At 42.6% G+C, this 19,066-nt stretch overlaps 1 protein-coding gene across 5 annotated transcripts in view; it reads left to right on the top strand.

Moving 5' to 3' along the window:
* The window catches only part of LOC145346612 (ATP-binding cassette sub-family C member 8-like), a 212,764-nt gene extending 201,832 nt beyond the window's left edge, over positions 1-10,932 (top strand). For 3 of the 5 annotated variants that reach the window (XM_080194086.1, XM_080194087.1, XM_080194084.1), the window contains 2 exons: positions 4,759-4,935; positions 8,893-10,932. In XM_080194086.1, coding sequence (XP_080050212.1) covers positions 4,759-4,935; positions 8,893-9,072 — 357 coding nt within the window. In that variant the 3' untranslated portion in view covers positions 9,073-10,932. Of the gene's footprint in view, positions 1-1,354; positions 1,465-2,400; positions 3,082-4,758; positions 4,936-8,892 lie in introns of those variants that run through there. The other 2 variants (XM_080194088.1, XM_080194089.1) reach the window with 2 other exon arrangements.
* The last annotated feature ends 8,134 nt before the right edge of the window (positions 10,933-19,066 follow it).

Here is a 19,066-nt window from a genome sequence, read left to right as displayed (position 1 = left end):
ATGAATGATCATCAGTGGGCCATGGGGAATCTGAGAATTCACAACCGTGTGAGCAATAATTGCTTGCTGTACCTGCCTATTAATTTTCTATGTTGCATGTACAAGGACACCCAAATACCACTAAATATAATGTTTACTAATTGATAAATAAGCCAGGTGACTTCCTTCTTGGCTTTCACCAATGCCATTTTGTAACCATTCAAAAGGAATATTGCCTGGATACTTGGCCTTTCCTGTTGATACGTTGCTCCCTGTGATTGATGCTATATTGTCAACACAGACATTTTGTGGAGCTAAAGCCACAATCATGAAAGCTGAGCAGAAAATCAGAATGTGGACAGGAGAACAGGTACTTAATGTAAAAAAAAAGGTGGGCAAGATGGGGAAAAGGAAAATACAAAGTCATGAGAATTGTTAGAGCTCAGTGAAAAGCTAGCAAGACAGAACAATGAGAGGTTGTAAAGATGAGTAGGTGCTAGTAAATGTATAAAATTCATCAGGGAATTATGGTTATAAGTTCAAATGGAGCTGAGCAGAAAGTTAAGAGGAAATTAATGGCCACTAGTAGATAGTCTCAACCTGTAGTGTTTGAAAAGCATCTTATACAGATGGATGCCAAGCACATCGGGTTGCATACTCTCACTGTCATCTGCAAATAACTTTGCTTTGGCAACTTTGCTTGGGCAGACCATTTGTGCATTAGGTGCTTCTTGTCCCAAAGGCATTGATCACCAGCATTCTGGCTTGAACTGCCAGATAATGTTTTCCCATGCTGTCTGAAACTCGCCATGGTCAGCCAGGTAAGAGCAGAGCAGGAATGAGAAATTAACAGGAAACGTAGGGAGCCTTTAAATACTAAAACAGGACAGCTACACCCTTGACTAGATAAAAGGACTTGTTCAAGAGTATGCTTTCATTGTTTTAGAGGGAATTGCAAATATTTTCAACTTCCCCAATGTCAGCCTTTACTGCAGTATGGGAGCAGTTTATGTAGCTCTACTTTGAACTCAGATGAGAAACAAGAGAAAGTAGTAGTAGGATCAACATGAGCAGTAGTTTTCTCTTCAGCCACTTGCTGCTCTACAGGGCATTGAGATGGACACATACTTCCAGCTCAAAAGAGACAGTACCCTCAATACAGGATCCACATTCTTAATGTGGCTGAGCAACAGTGCCTCAGGAGGCTCAGATTTCCAAGGAAGTCATCACTGACATCTGCACCCTCCTGGAACAAGACCTCCTTCCATGTGAGCTGGAAGGACAAATGTTGCCAATGGTTGTCAAGGTAGCCACAACGCAAATTTCTTTGCACCCGACATTTTCCACGGATTTCACCATCTTCTCTATCTTCCAGATAACTGATGCCATGTTTGCCATGCACTTCAGTTATGTCCTTTTGCTACAGATGAGGTCAGTCACAATGAGAGGGCTGTTGGATTTGCTGTAATGGCTGGACTCCCACAGGTACAGAAAGTCATAGATTGCATACATGTGATAATCAAAACATCCAGTAGTATTTGTCAGTTGAAATGGAATTCACCCTGTAAATAGAAAAACGAAATTCTGCAAATGCTGGAAATCTGAAATAAAAACAGAAAATACTAAGATACTCAGCCAGTCTGTCACATTTCTGGAAAGAGAAACAGTCTCTGAACTGCTTCTAACTCAGTTATATATTTTTTCAAACAAGAGGCCAAACCATATGCAGTATTGCCAGTCTTAAGGTTAACATGCAGGTTTGGTCAGCAATTGAGAAGACAAATGCAATGTTAGCATTCATGTCGAGAGGGCTAGAATACAAGAGCAGGAATGTACTTCTGGAACTGTATAAGGCTCTGGTCAGACGCCATTTGGAGTACTGTGAGCAGTTTTGGGCCACATATCTGAGGAAGGATGTGCTGGCTTTGGAAAGGGTCCAGAGGAGGTTCTGAAGAATAATCCCTGGAATGAAGAGCTTGTCATATGAGGAATGGCTGAGGACTCTGGGTCTGTACTCATTGGAGTTTAAAAGGATGAGGGGGGATCATTTTGAAACTTACAGGATACTGCGAGGCCTGGATAGAGTGGATATAGCAAGGATGTTTCTGCTAATAGGAAAAACCAGAACCAGAGGGCGCAACCTCAGGATAAAGGGACAACTCTTTAAAACACAGGTAAGGAGGAATTTCTTCAGCCAGAGAGTGGTGAATCTATGAAATTCTTTGCCGCAGAGGAGGCCAGGTCATTGAGTGTCTTTAAGGCAGAGATAGATAGGTTCTTGATTGATAAGGGGATCAGCGGTAACAGGGAAAAGACAGGAGAATGGGGATGAGAAAAATATCAGCCATGATTGAATGGCGGTGCAGGCTTGATGGATTGAGTAGGCTAATTCTACTCCTATGTCTTATCATCTTATTCTAGATGTGGTCTCGCAGAGGAGAACAGGAAAGTTCAGGACCAGGAGGGGCATGGGCACATCAATGGTGAAAGGAATAGGGGAGAACAGGAATATCGATAAAAAGAATAATTGGGTTAAGGATGATGGGGCAAGGCTGAATGGTGACATGAGGTTCGCTAATGTCCTTTAGGGAAGGAAATCTGCCAACCTTACCTGGTCTGACCTACATGTGACTCCAGATCCACAGCAATGTGGTTGATTCTCAAGTGCCCTCCGAAATGGAGGGCAGTTAGGAATGGGCAATAAATACCACCCCAGCCAGCAATGTGCACACCCCATCAATATGAATTGAAAAAAAATTTATTATCCCACTCCATGCAACCACCAGCATTTCCACTTTAATGACTGTGGAAAAAGAAGGCCCAAAAGAGCAGCTATTGCAACAACTAACCAGTCACCAAACCACTGCCTCACCGATGCACCACACATCCCATTTTATGTGGTGATATTTAATACATGAAACAGGAATCTCACCTGCCTGCTGGAGAGCGAGTAAGGTTGCCTTCTTTGAGGAAGACCCACTGAATGAAGAACCACTGGCATTTAATGTCCAGCAGCAGGCTTTCCTCAGAGTCAAGGACCCTGGGTGCAGAAATCTCACCCCCTGAGAGCTGCCAGCCAATCAGAGGCCAGCATCTGTGCACTGCAGGCATCACCATGAGGGGCGCAGCCAATTATGCACCCATAGGGGCCTCGCATTATCAAAAGAACAAGTCCACTCATGAATGAGGGCAGGGAGCAGGAAGGAATGTCAGTAGCAAGGGTAGAGGGGTAGCACTCAGCCTTCCTCCAACTAATGCTGATTTCTTGATCAGGCAGTGAGTATCTTTGAATGAGTGTTACCCCCACACCTCCCTGGGATCCCCCAAGCAAAGCTGACAGGGTTTGCTTTTGGGCATCCCACACAAGAGTTCCTTGGGCAGCTGCTGGTTGAATACCAGCAACAGAGGGATGAGGCCCATAAGCAGGCATTAATTGTCCACTTGAGAGCCTGAGTTGACAATGGGGCTGAGAAGGCCATCCACGAACTTTCCAATCCTGGACTTAAATGGGGCAAAGGAGAGAAAGCAATGGTGTTTGCACCCTACCCCCTCTTGTCCAAACTTGCATTGGTGGAAGGCATTAAATTCTGTCCATGTCTTCAACCTCCAGACTTGCAAAGAACTTGAGACAAAACATTTCCCTGATGCTGAACATAACAAAGAATAGCTGAGGTAGTATTAAGCCCTGCAGTACAATTGACAGCAGACCTCAAAGTAATGCATAGCCTGTCTTTTAAAATGCAATTCCCTTGTTTAAGTTTGTAGGTTCTTCTTTGATTTTATCACCACTGTTAAAATCAAGAGTTGGAGAGAGTGTCACTTGCTGCCTGTAACCAAAAACAGCTTTGTACTCAACTCTCCCTGAGCTGTGAAAGAAATGTGCTCTGAACTAAAAAAACTTTTTTGGTAGCCTGATTTCCATTGGCCTCATTGTCTACAAAATTGAAGGCTTCACTGTATTCCTGGCCAAATGTCATATCTTCTAGATTCTGTTCATGTTGTGTAAGAACAATCCAGGTTAATTTTTCTTGTGTGGAACTGCCTCCACTTGCCAGTTTCCTTCTGACAAACTAGGAAGAATTGTAAGCTCATTTTGTAGAGGGAAATGAGCCACAGCTTTGTACATTGAACACAAGTTTGTCAATTGTAAAGCAGAAATAGAATTTCAGTAAATAACCTTTAAAAGAAAGCATCAAATATAGGTATTTAATTAAACTGTCTTTCAAATACATAAAAAACGTTTCCCTCGTAATACTTAATAGACGATAGACAAGGACACTGAAAGAAGTGAAATGTATGGCCTACTTAATGAGGAAGTATGGCATAGTAACTATCGTATCTATGTGAACAGGATATCGGTGCCATATTATTAATCATAAGGGACACATTTGGCCTTTATTATATTCACTGCGTTGCAAGTAACCAGTAAAATAAGTCTTCATGATGAAAGCAGTGCAATTTCTGAGTGTCCATTGTGTGGTTGTAACATATACAGCCAAAGGTTATATTTTGGACTGTAATACTGCTTCACTTGTATCGTTCACTGTTATATCCTGAATAAAGATATATAATCCATTGTGTCTTGATACCTTGCATTTAAATAATATTTGAAGATTTTTGAACCCAGTTTAAAAATAGTAAATTAAATTTCTATCCACAAATTGATCAGAAACTAAATATTATTACGGTAATAGGCATTTTAAAGAGACTAATGGTTATTTTAATTCAAAACACTTGAGTTTTCAACTCCTAGCTTCATGAAATGCTTTATTTTATTAGGTCAGTCAGCTCCCAGAGGGTCTGAACACCCTAATGACAGAAGGGAGTGAAAACTTTAGCCTGGGCCAGAAACAGCTTTTCTGCATCGCTAGAGCTCTTATCAAGAAATCAAAAATTACTATAATGGATGAAGCCACAGCATCTGTTGACATGGAAACTGATGCTGCTTTCCAAACTGTAAGACTTCTTTTGCTGAATACACATAATATTGTTTGGAATTTTATTGATCAAATTGATAAGGCTAAATTATGTATATCTGGATTTTATTTTGGGTGTATTTTCTTGCAAAGTTGTGATTATTAACAAATAGACTTCCAGTTCACTGTGTGGGGGTATTGTTGAGAATTGCTGCACATTGCAGATATAGTTTAATGCAAATGAGAATTGCAGTAATTTTTATGTCACCAGCATATATTGTTACTTTTGTTTCTGTTCAACATTTACCCAAGAGTGCAGGACCATCGTGTTAACAATGGAAAGATGGTAGGAGTGGAGAGCCTGAATGACATTATTGTTACTAGAGAGGCAGTGCTCGACATACTAGAGGGACTGATGGTGGACAAGTCCCCAGGACCAGATGGAATGCATCCAAGGGTTCTGAAAGAAATGGCGGAGGTGATAGTGGATGCCTTGATGATTATTTTCCAAACCTCGCTGGATTCTGGGGAAGTGCCGGAAGATTGGAAAACAGCTAATGTTACGCCGTTGTTTAAAAAGGGTAGTAGGCAAAAGGCAGGGAATTATAGGCCGGTTAGTTTAACGTCTGTTGTAGGTAAAATGCTTGAATCCGTAATCAAGGAGAAAATAGCAAGGCATCTTGAGAATTGTTTGATAGAGCAGACGCAGCACGGTTTCGTTAAGAGGAAGTCGTGTCTGACGAATTTATTGGAATTCTATGAGGATGTGTCGAGTGCGGTGGATAGAGGGGAACCTGGATGTGGTGTTTCTCGATTTTCAGAAGGCATTTGATAAGGTGCCACACAAGAGGTTGTTACAGAAGGTTAGGGGGCACGGAGTTGGGGGTAGGGTGTTAGCATGGATAGGCGATTGGCTGTCAAATAGGAGGCAGAGAGTGGGTGTCAGTGGGTGCTATTCGGATTGGCGGTTGGTGACTAGTGGAGTGCCCCAGGGATCGGTGCTGGGGCCTCAGCTATTTACCATTTATATAGATGATCTGGAGGAGGGAGCCGAGTGTAAGGTGTCGAAATTTGCTGATGACACAAAGATTGGTCGAACGGCAAATTGTGCGGAGGGTGTGGAAAGTCTGCAGAGGGATCTAGATAGGCTGAGCGAATGGGCAAGGAACTGGCAAATGGAATTTAATGTTGGCAAGTGTGAGGTTGTCCACTTTGGTAGGAATAATAGTAGGAAGGACTACTACTTATGTGGCGAAAAGCTGCAGCATGCTACGGTGCAGAGGGACCTGGGGGTCTTTGTGCATGAGTCGCAAAAACCCAGCCTACAGGTGCAGCAGGTGGTCAGGAAGGCGAATGGGATGCTGGCCTTCATAGCGAGGGGGATTGAATATAAAAGTAGGGAGGTCTTGCTGTAACTGTACAGGGCACTGGTGAGGCCGCAGCTGGACTACTGTGTGCAGTTTGGGCGCCGCACTTGCGCAAGGATATTTTGGCCTTGGAGGGAGTGCAGAGGAGGTTCACTAGGCTGATACCGGAGTTGAGGGGGTTGAGCTGTGAGGAGAGGCTGAATAAACTAGGCTTGTACTCGTTGGAGTTTAGAAGGATGAGGGGAGATCTCATTAAGACGTACAAGATGATGAATGGGATGGATAGGGTAGAGATGGGGAGGTTCTTCCCGCTCAGAAAGGACAGTAGGACTAGAGGGCACAGCCTCAAGATAAGGGGGGGGCAGTTTAGAATGGAGTTGAAGAGGAACTTCTTCACTCAGAGTGGTGAATCTCTGGAATTCTCTGCCCGTTGAAGTGGTGGAGGCTGCCTCGCTAAATATATTTAAGACGCGGGTAGATAGGTTTTTGGTAGGCAAGGGGATTAAGGGTTATGGGGAGAAGGCGGGAAAGTGGAACTGAGCCACTTCAGATCAGCCACGATCTTATTGAATGGCGGGGCAGGCTCAAAGGGCTAAATGGCCTAATCCTGCTCCTAATTCTTATGTTCTTATGACCTGTATAGAATAATTTTGTAATGCGAATGGCTACATAGTTGGTGCGGAGAACCTGTGCAAAAAATGTGATAAAGACTCAGTAACCATTTGTTATTTTTAAACTTGGTTCAGAGACCTGTATTAAAAGCAAAGGGAGGAATTTTACAAAAACGTTTTGTGCTGAAGCAGCAAAAAAATGGGATTAGTTCTTTGAAAATGCAGTTTTATGGCACTTAGTACAAAGAAAGTGCGAGGATGCAATTCTTGCCGGGAGTGAGGGTATAGCCTGCTGTCACCAGGGAAACCGGCTGCTCTCATTGCATAGGAGCCCCAATCTCCCATTATACCTGATGTGCTTCCTTAACATGATGTCTCAGAAGAGTATTTTTAATAAAATGAGCCCATCAAACCTGACATGTCTTTGGAGTGAATCTGATCTGGCCCACAAAAGGACGTGCAACATTGCACACTCTCCCACCAACAAGTATATTCACCCCTCCCCCAAGGACCATGGATGTCAGGAGTCCCACACACGGATATCGGTAGTCCTAGCCCCTCGTCTTTGCCCCCCCCATGGCCATCAGGGGACTCTCTCTCCCTCCCTTCTCTCCTTCATGGATGTCAGTGGACCCTCCCCTACCCACCAAAACGGACATCGGGGGACCCTCCTGCCCCCGCTGATCGCACCCCCAGCAGTTTCCTTCCTCCCATACCATTGCCAATCACTCCCCTCCATCCCCCAGCAGTTTTCCCTGTCCCCTTCTCTGGCAGAGTTACCCTCCTTCCCACCAAGGCAGTTTCGCCCTTCTCTCCCACCCCAATCACCATATTGGCAGAGTTCTCATTGCCTCCCCCCTCATAGCTCTGCCCCTGACCCATTAGGACCCACTTCTTCGGCACTGCTCCGGCACAATTATGGTGCCTAATGAGCATCGCCAAGGTGCCATACAGGCAGTGCTATAGTGCTAGGCAAGCAGTGCCAGGTTGACCCTGCCCCATTGGCACTCCCTGGCCCTGCCCACAACCACCTGGAGGCTTCAATGGCCTCCAAATCCACCCCCCCCCGCCCCCAAGTGAGGTCATCATGTCTAGTCCTCATTGGTGGGGACCATGTGTGATTGTTGCCGGGGAGAACCTCGGTTGACAAGGTGATAAAGATGAGTATGGACAATAGGGGCCTGAACTCATTAATGACATGCAAAATCCACTTCATAAGTCGATTTTGCCAGCAGAACATTGCTGATACAATCAGGGGAAGCAAAAATAACCAGGTGCGAACTTGATTTTTTTGCCTCCTGCCCAATTTTACCACCTTGCCTCACTGAAGGGCAGGCGACAAGGTTGTGAGATCGTGCTCAGAGTCCAAGCAATGCTCGTTAAGCACCTATCTGGAATGGGCACTTCAGAAAAGGACTGGCAAAAAGTATAGCATTTTAATCATTGTAACCTTTTCTTACTAATAGCAGACCCCATTGTTCATGTCTGACACTTTTGTTTAGTCTTTAAAGGCCAATTTGTTAATAAGACCATAAGAACTAGGAGCAGGAGGAGACCACTTGGCCCCTCGAGCCTGCTCCACCATTCAATAAGATCATGGCTAATCTTTTCATGGGCTCAACTTTACTTACCCGCCCACTCACCATAACCCTTAATTCCTTTATTGTTCAAGATCTATCTATCTTTGCCTTAAAAACATTCAACAAGGTAGCTTCAATTGCTTCATTGGGCAGGAATTGCACTATTCTGTAAAGTCAGCCCATTTAAATATAAGCATGTGGTCCCAGTGAGACCGCATTCAACTGCCATTATACACCGTTTCACTAATAAAGCCTAATATTTTGCCACAAGGTTTGCTGTCACAATAAATAATTGGGGTTTGTTTAGCAATCACAAGTTTCACAGTTCTATTATTAAAGTAGAAGTAAATGATTACATTGTCTATGTTACATTTCTAACAATAGGAAACCCTAGGACTTGAAACAGAACTAACCTTTCATATAATTTTGGGCTCTTTAGGTTATCCGCACAGCATTCACAAACAGTACAGTACTTATTATTGCCCATCGTATAAGTACTATTATGGATTGTGAGAGGGTTCTAGTTATGGAACAAGGAAAGATTGTTGAAGATGGAGACCCACAAAGCCTACAACAAAGGGATGGTTTATTTGCTAAACTTGTCAAGGAAGCCAAATGATGGATAGGCATCAAGAACAATTATTAATATGTTGCATGTATCCTTTAAAGTACTGTACAATGGGAAATACCAGCAAGAGGAATCCTGGCTAAAAGAAGCTTTTTCATGGAATAGAAAACAATATATTAAAATATTTAAGACACTATTATTCATTGAATCCAAAGTAATTTGAGAGAATTTCATTTTGGTGCTTTTTGTGAAAGTGGTATGTTAAATCTCCCACTATATGGTATGATCCATTAATGGTTTCGTAGATTTTTTTATTATAAAATATTTGAAATCGTCTCCATAAAAAGACTGAACTGTACGTAGATATGATGTAGGTATGTGAATGAATTTACACATTTATTTTCGTGGCTATTTCTAAAATCAACATTGTAATAGTTAGCTGCCAATTCAGCCATATTCTGTATGTCTCTCAACAGTTGGTAAAAGATTAATTAAAAAAAAGAATCAATGGGTAACTTTCCTTTTAATTTTGTGGACGAGTGAGAGAAAAACTTTGAAACTAGATTTATTTTTTCTACCCAGGATAATGACATCGCTTTTTACAAAAAAAGCATTAATTAGAAAAAAAACACAGCTTAAGTAACAATTGATTCAGATTGTTTTCATAAACTACCATTTGTCTACACTACACTATTTGGCATCAACACAAATTTAACAGAAAATCAAGAATGTATATTATAAAATCCTGTTGTTTCAGTAGCGTCCATTGAACTCCGAATGGTCCAGATTTTCCAGTGATAATGACGATGAAACTGTCAACATTCACAGTAACTGCTTCTCTGAAACTGATGGCAACCTTTGGAGTTTGCATGAAAACTAATTTTATATTTGTGGAATGTCAGGTTTTTCCACCATGATTAAAAGATCACATTTTTAAAGTTCTTTAAAAGTTTGTTTCTAATATCTTAGAAATACCTTAATCCAGAAGCAAATTCCAATCACCCATTCATCAGTTCTTTGTAGAATTTTAATTAACCTTGAAAAATTAAATGCACTTTATTTAATGTTTTGCTGTCTAGCAGAATACTCCAATCTGCTCCATACCTGGCTTAATTTCATCACTGTTGCTGGATGTCTGACAGTCTCTTTGACTTGACACCAGAATCAAACTGGAGCTGGGAAAGATGAAGTTCTCACCACGATCACTGAATGTTGGTGATCACTTCCTTCAGATTCAGTGATGAATGCCACTGACGGCAAAAATCCAAGGCCTGGCAGCATCCATGAAGAGAGAAACAGGTCTAATCTTTCTCGTCTGTATGATTCTTCTTCGGAGCCCTATCTAGACCCCTCAATTTTGCACACCTCATTTAGGTCACCCTTTAGCCTTCTCTGTTCTAAGGAAAACCATCCAAGCCTATCCAATCTCTTCATAACTGCAATTTTCAAATACTGGCTCTGTTCTTATAAATCTCCTCCGTACTCTTTCCAGAGCAGTTATGTTCCTCCTGTAATGTGGTGACCAGAATGGTAGATAAAATTCCAGCTGTGGTCTAACATTTTATATGGTTCTGTCATTTCATCCCTGCTTTTGTATTCAATGCCTCACCCAATAAAGGAAGGTATTCCACATGCTTTCTTGACCACCTTGTTTACCTGTTGTCCTGCCACCTCTAAAGACCTTTGGATATTCACTCAAGGTCTCTCACTTCAACCCCTCTCAATATCTTCCAGTATTGAATATTTTCTTGCTTTGGTTGCTCTTCCCAAATGCATTACTTCATTCTTTTGCAGATTGAATTCAATTTTCCACTTCTCTGCTCACTCAACCAAATCATTGATATCATTCTGGAATTTCTATTATCAACTACATGCCAAACTTTTGTGTCAATTGCAATATTTGCCAATCATGCCACCCACATTTAAGTCTAAACCCTTGGTATATGCAATAACCAGCAAGGGCCGCAAGGCTGAGGTTTCCACACTGGAAACTTTTTTCCATTCACAAAAACATCCATTGACTATTTTTTGTTACCTGGCCCGAACCAATTTTGGGTCCAACTAGCCACCTTCCCCAGTATCCCACAAATACTCATCATTTGTGATTGGTCTGCCATGTGGGGCCTTGGCAAATACGTCACTGAAATCCAGTAGACAACATCCACTGCACTCCCTTATCAATCCTACTTATTACCTCCTCAAAAAATTCTACTAAGCGAGTAAGACACGATCTTCCCTAAACAAAATCATGTTGGCCATCCCTGATCAATTGATGCCCTCCTCAGTTACAGAGTTCTGTTTCTCAGATTTATTTCCAATAATTGCCCATCACCAAAGTTAGACTGAGCAGCCTATAATTTTCTGGTCCATTGCTCGTACCTTTTTTAAATAGTGGCACAACATTCGCAGACCTCCAATCCTCTGGGACATTGCCAGTATTTAATGAGGATTGGAAAATGATCCCAACATCCCTAGTTTCCTTCAACAGCTTGGGATACATTGCATTTCACCCTGATGATTTATCCACCTTCAAGGATGCCAGTCCCTCCCGTACTTCCCCTCTCACTATGCTTATTATATCTAAATATTTCACACTCCAGTTTAACCTGTCTGCATCATCCCTGTCCTTAGTGAAAACACGACAAAGTGCTCAGTGACAACCCTGCCCACATTTTCCAACTTGCCATGTGCATCTCTGATAGGTCCTATCTTTTCCTTAGTTATTTTCTTGCTCTTAAAGTATTGGTAAAACATCTTAGGATTTTCTTTTGATTTTTACCTGCCAATATTTTTTAATATTCTCTCTTTGCTTTCCTTATTTCCAGTTTTACTTCACCCCTATATTTTCTATATACCTTTAAGCTTTCTAGATTATGTTTTTGTGACTGTCAAGCTTTTTCTGCTTTATCTTGGCCTGTATGCTTCCAGATAACCAGGAACTCTAGATTGGGCAGTATCATGTTTTTCCTTTATCGGGACAGGTCTGCACAGTATCTGTGCAATTTCACCTTTGAATGCTACTATTTTAAGTATAACGATTACTAAAAAGTTTTTAAAGTTTATTAGTCACAAGTAGGCTTACATTAACACTGCAATGAAGTTACTGTGAAAATCCTACTATTTTAAGTATAATTATTATTGAAAAGGGCATTGGTGAGGTCACACCTGGAGCGTTGAATGCAGTTTTGGTGTCTTTATCTGAGGAAAGATGCTCTTGCTGTAGAGGGAGTGCTGCAAAGGTTTACCAGGCTAATTCCTGGGATGGCAAGTCTGTCATACGAGGAGATGGTGGGGCAGTCCAGAGTTTGAGGATAAGGGGTAAGCTTTTTAGAACTGAGGTGAGGAGACATTTCTGCACCCAGAGTGTGGTGAATCTGGGGAATGCATTTCCACAAAAAATTGTTGAGGCCAAAACATTGTGTGATTTTTGAGAAGAAATCAGATATAGCTCTGGTGGCTAAAAGGATCAAAGGAATGTGTGGGGGTGGGGGGATGAAGGATCAGGAGTTTGATTACTCAGGAAAAATGGGAATACAAGGATTAAAGAAACAGAGCCACTTCAGATCAGCCATGATCTTATTGAATGGCGGGGCAGGCTCGAAGGGCTAGATGGCCTACTCCTGCTCCTATTTCTTATGTTCTTATGATCAAAATGAATGTGGAGCAAGCTTAAAGGGCCAAATTACTTACTTCTATTTTCTATGTTTCTACGTCACCCACTGATTTGGCAGTTTTTCTTGCCAATAGCTGTATCCAGTTCCCAGCTCATCACTCAGCTTTGTAAAATTTGTCTTTCTCCAATTTAGAAGTTTTACTCCTGCTCTAGCTTTGTTCTTTTTCATGTGATGCTAAATCTAACTATATTATGGTCACTATCTCCAAAATGTTCCCCCACAGCTTCATTTCCTAAAACTAATCTATAATTATACCCATGCTGATTAGGCTTGTTAAATGTCCTTGAGTACATGTTTTATAGATACAGCATGTCGATTTTTAAGCTGTACCAGAACTGGAAAAAATTCCACACTGCCAAGATTCAGCTGATGTGCGACTGTACACAGCATATTACGTAAGTATTTAGTATCCCTGTTAGTCAAGATGCTTTAATTATGCATTTAATTAGGCATTTGAGCCAAATGACAAAACAGAGGGTGATTACTAATCAGCAGGGACTATCCTTTGGTAACATGACTGATGATTCCAGTGAGCAGTGCACACACGTAGGTAGCATACACACATTGAGTGTGGTAGCATGGCTTTCAACATGACCACTCATTTGCTTGAACAATAGTCAGCAGAATGCATGTCAGGGTTCATGGTGGTATGATGCATAATCTTGCCATCATGCAGGACTGTCCTTTTCTGCCATACTCTGATTATCATTACCTTTATGACTACCTTGATCTTTTGCCATTAATTTACTCAATCTTTCCTTACATAGATGATCTTTAAACTAGCTGTAGCATTTCAAATATTGTGCCGACTTACACAAATCATTTTACATGGCTTGTTTTAAAAAAATAAGTTGTGTTTGTCTAACTAATAAAAATCACCTTATGAAACAGTATCCAGAAAATCTGAAAAGAATTTCATATTATTTGGATGTAAATAACCACAAATACTCAGTGAAACAAGAAAATTATAGTGTACAAAATGTATAAACGCATTCATATTCAGTGCTTTAGGATTCATTGATCAGGGTTTAAATTGAGGTCCTCTTAGTATTGTATTGTTCTTGCTATTTATCAAAAATCTTGTCAAATGTGCCTTTGAATATAGGGGGCAGAAAGGGTTACAGGGACACACTGGAAAGTGGAGTTAAGGCCACAATTAGATCAGCCATGAGGTAATTGAATTCCAAAGCTGGCGTAAAGGGCCAAATGGCCTACTGCATATTTGTTTTCCCATATGCTCCCTTTTAATTTATATTCTTTCGGAGACTCCCTTATGGTTTTAACTAAAATTGTAGAATAGTTACACACAGACTACTCAATTTGTCATATTCCTTTTCTGTCCTAGTGTTTGTCCAATTCCGTGTTGAAAATCACTATGGAATCTGCCTCCAATACACTTTTAGACAGTGCAATCCAAATCTTTACCACACACTATGCAAAAAGCTTTTTCTCATGTCACTAATAGTTCTTTTGGCAATTACCTTAATCCGTGTCCTCTGGTCCTAAGTGTGGTGCCCAAAATTAGTCCCTTTGCTACAAAACTAGTGTTTCATAAAGGTTCATTAGAACTTCTTTGCTTTGTATTCTGTGCCTCTTTTATAAAGCCGAGGATTCCATCAGTCTTTTAACCACTTTCTCAACTTGCCTTGTTGGGAAAGGTTTAAACTAATATGGCAGGGGGATGGATCCGATGCAGGAAATCAGATGGAAGCAAGGACAGAAATAAAAGGCAAGAAGGGGAAAAGTAGAAGGCAGAGAAGCCAAAGACAAAAATCAAAAAGGGCCATGTTACATCATAATTCTAGGAGGGCAATAAATGCCAAGAAAATTTTTTGTCTCCACAGGCATTTAAGTCCACCTTGTTGACCAGCAAGGGGCATGCATGCGGCAGGTTGTAGTGGGCTGCTCTTGGATGTTGCTTCGGGAGTTGCCTATTGCTTCATGTCGTTAGTGTGCTTAAACTGGACCATCTCGAGGGCAACATGACAGCTCAGAGACTATCTCTGTTGCTGTGCGGACACATGGATTTGGGCCTGTGTCTGTGGGAGTTTGCGCGTTCTCCCCGTGGTTGCGTGGGTTTCCTCAGGGTGCTCCGGTTTCCTCCCACATCCCAAAGATGCGCTTTTAGGCTGATTGATTGGGTAACAAATTGTCCCTATATTGGACCTCCCTGATCCTCGCACATTAGGCGTAGACTAAAATCATGAATAGGTCACTGAGACAATGGGAAGGCGGCACGGGCTCGTTGGGCCGAAGGGCCTGTTTCCCGTGCTGTGTTGTTCTTTGTTCTTTGAAAACAAGCCTGAAGGCTCTGTACCTCAATATGAGGAGCGTTTGTAATAAGGTAGATGAATTAACTGCGCAGATAGTCATAAATGGATAGTCATTAATTGGGATCATGCAGACCTGGCTCCAGGGTGACATAAGAACATAAGAAATAGGAGCAGGAGTAGGCCATCTAGCCTTTCGAGCCTGCCCCGCCATTCAATAAGATCATGGCTGATCTGTCTTGGCTCAGTTCCACATTCCCGCCCTCTCCCCATAACCCTTAATCCCCTCTCTTATCAAAAACCCATCAACCCGCGTCTTAAAAATATTTAGCGAGGTAGCCTCCACCACTTCAACGGGCAGAGAATTCCAGAGATTCACCACCCTTTGAGTGAAGAAGTTCCTCCTCAACTCTGTTCTAAACTGCCCCCCCCCCTTTATCTTGAGGCTGTGCCCCCTAGTCCTATTATCCTTTCTGAGCGGGAAGAGTCTCTCCACCTCTATCCTATCCATCCCATTCATCATCTGATACGTCGCAATGAGAGCTCCCCTGACCAGGGATAGGAACCCAACATCCAGGGATATTCAATATTCACGAAAGATGGAAAGAAAGGGAAGTGGGTTAGGGTTGCTGGCTAAAGAGGAGATTAATGCCTGGACGACGTGGAATTTGTATGGGTGGAGCTACAGAACAGCTAAAGACAAAAAGTTAGTGGGAGTTGTGTGCAGACCACTAAACAGTAGCAATGACATGGGGATGGCATCAAGCAGAAAATTAAAGATATGTGCAGTAAGGTACAGCAATTATTATGAATGATTTCAATCTGCATATTGATTGGGCTCGCTAAACTGGTAGCAATGCAATGGTGGAGGATTTCTTGGAACGTATAAGGGATGGTTTTCTTGACCAATATGTCAAGGAACCAACTACAGAATAGACCATCCTAGATTGGGTACTGGGCAATGACAATTAATTAGCAATCTTGTGGTGCGAGTTCCTTTGGGGAAGTGACCATAGTATGGTAGAATTCCTTATTAAGATGGAGAGTGCCACAATTAAATCTAAGACTAGGGTCCTGAACTTGAGGAAAGCTAACTTTGATGGTTTGAGATGTGGATTAGCTAAGATAAGCTGAAAAAGGATACTTATAGGGTTGATAATGGATAGGCAATGGCAGACATTTAAAGGACACATGGATGAACTTCTTCAACAACTGTACATCCTAGTCTGGCATTGGAGTAAAATGGGGAAGGTGGCTCATCCATGACTAATAAGGGAAATCACGGGTAGTGTTAAAGCCAAAGAGGAGGCATACAAAGTGGCCAGAAAAAGCAGCAAACCTGAGGACTGGGAGAAATTTAAAATCCAGCAGAGGAAGGCAAAAGTTTTAATTTGGAAGGGGAAAAGAAAATACAAGAGTAGGCTTGCAAAAAACATAAAAACTGACCGCAGAAGTTTTTATAGACATGTGAAGAGAAAACTGGTGAAGCCAAATGTAGGTCCCTTGCAGTTAGAGTCAGGTGAATTCATTATAGGCAACAAAGAAATGGCTGACCAGCTGAACAAATACTTTAGATCTTTCACTAAGGAAGACACAAATAACTTTCCAGAAATACTAGGAAACAGAGGGTCTAGCATGACGAACATAAGAAATAGGAGCAGGAGTAGGCCATCTAGCCCTTCGAGCCTACCCCGCCATTCAATAAGATCATGGCTGATCTGTCATGACTCAGTTCCACATTCCTGCCCTCTCCCCATAACCCTTAATCCCCTCGCTTATCAAAAACCCATCAACCCACTGATGTCAGGGGTAGGTTCTTTACCCAGAGGGTGGTGAGGGACTGGAATGCCCTGCCAGTTGCAGTTGTAAATGCGCCTAGTTTGGGGGCATTTAAGAGATCTGTGGATAGGTTTATGGACGAAATGGGATTGGTTTAGATTAGTGGGTTAGTGTTGTTTTTTTTAAAAGCTGGTCGGCACAACATCGTGGGCCGAAGGGCCTGTTCTGCGCTGTTATGTTCTAATGTTCTAACCCACGTCTTAAAAATATTTAGCGAGGCAGCCTCCACCACTTCAACGGGCAGAGAATTCCAGAGATTCACCACCCTTTGAGTGAAGAAGTTCCTCCTCAACTCTGTTCTAAACCGCACCCCCCCCCCCTTTATCTTGAGGCTGTGCCCCCTAGTCCTACTGTCCTTTCTGAGCGGGAAGAGTCTCTCCACTTCTATCCATCCCATTCATCATCTTATATGTCTCAATGAGCTCTCCCCTCATTCTTCTAAACTCTAATGAGTACAAGCCTAGTTTATTCAGCCTCTCCTCATAGCTCAACCCCCTCAACTCCGGTATCAGCCTAGTAAACCTCCTCTGCACTCCCTCCAAGGCCAAAATATCCTTGCGTAAGTGCGGCGACCAAAACTGCACACGGTACTCCAGCTGTGGCCTCACCAATGCCCTATACAGCTGCAGCAAGACCTCCCTACTTTTATATTCAATCCCCCTCGCTATGAAGGCCAGCATCCCATTCACCTTCCTGACCACCTGCTGCACCTGCAGGCTGGGTTTTTGCGTCTCATGCACAAGGACCCCGAGGTCCCTCTGCACCGTCGCCTGCTGCAGTTTTTCGCCACGTAAGTAATAGTCCTTCCTACCAAAGTGGACCACCTTGCACTTGCCAACATTAAATTCCATTTGCCAGTTCCTGGCCCATTCGCCCAGCCTATCTAGATCCTTCTGCAGACTCTCCACACCCTCCGCACAATTTGCCGTTCGACCAATCTTGGTGTCATCAGCAAATTTTGACACCATACACTCGGTTCCCTCCTCCAGATCATCTATATAAATGGTAAATAGCTGAGGCCCCAGCACCGATCCCTGGGGCACTCCACTAGTCACCAACCGCCAATCCGAATAGCACCCATTAACCCCCCACTCTCTGCCTCCTATTCGACAACCAATCCTCTATCCACGCTAACACCCTACCCCCAACTCCATGCCCCCTTACCTTCTGCAATAACCTCTTGTGAGGTACCTTGTCAAACGCCTTCTGAAAATCAAGACAGACCACATCCACCGGCTCTCCTCTATCCACCGCCCTAGACACATCCTCATAGAACTCCAATAAATTTGTCAGACACGACTTCCCCTTAATGAAACCATGCTGCGTCTGCTCTATCAAGCAATTCCCCTCAAGATGCCTCGCTCTTTCCTCCTTGATGACGGATTCTAACATTTTACCTACAACAGACGTTAAACTAACCGGCCTATAATTCCCTGCCCTTTGCCTGGCACCCTTCTTAAACAACGGCGTAACATTAGCCGTTTTCCAATCTTCCAGCACTTCCCTGGAATCCAGCGACGTTTGGAAAATAACCACCAAGGCATCCGCTATCACCTCCGCCATTTCTTTCAGAACCCTTGGATGCATTCCATCTGGTCCTGGGGACTTGTCCACAATCAGTTCCCTCCAGTCTGTCAAGCACCGCCTCTCTAGTAACAATAATGTCATTGAGACCCTCCAGTCCTACCACCTTTCCATCGCTAACACCCGGCAAATTATTCACGTCCTCCTCTGTGAAGACCGAAACAAAAAAGTTATTCAAGACCTCAGCCATTTCCCCATCCCCCACCACTAAGTCCCCCCTCTCATCCTCTAAGGGTCCAACGTTCACCCTAGCCAGCCTCTTCCTTTTTATATATTTATAAAAACTCTTGCTATCCTTTTTTATATTAAGCGCTAGCCCAGCTTCATAGTTTCTCCTACCCTTCTTTATCAACTTCTTTGTCAATCTTTGTTGACATTTAAACCTCTCCCAATCCTGTTCTCGCCCACTACTCTTAGCTACTCTAAACGCCTCCGCTTTTAATTTAACACTTTCCTTCACCTCTTTCGTTATCCACGGCTTATTACCTCTCCTCCTACGGTCCTTTTTAACCATCGGAATAAATTTCTGCTGAGCACCAAGAAAGATCTCCTTAAAGATCCTCCACTGCTCCTCAGCAGACCTACCTTCCAACGCGCTCCCCCAGTCAACATTCACGGAGGAACTAAAAGAAATCCTTATTAGTCAGGAAATTTTATTGGGGAAATTGCTGGGATTAA

The sequence above is a fragment of the Carcharhinus amblyrhynchos genome, chromosome 8, assembly GCF_965287045.1.
Source record: "Carcharhinus amblyrhynchos chromosome 8, sCarAmb.v2.hapA, whole genome shotgun sequence".
In the NCBI taxonomy this organism is placed as follows: domain Eukaryota; kingdom Metazoa; phylum Chordata; class Chondrichthyes; order Carcharhiniformes; family Carcharhinidae; genus Carcharhinus; species Carcharhinus amblyrhynchos.
Note: the sequence above shows the minus strand (reverse complement) of the source record. Positions and strands in the feature narration are given on the sequence as shown.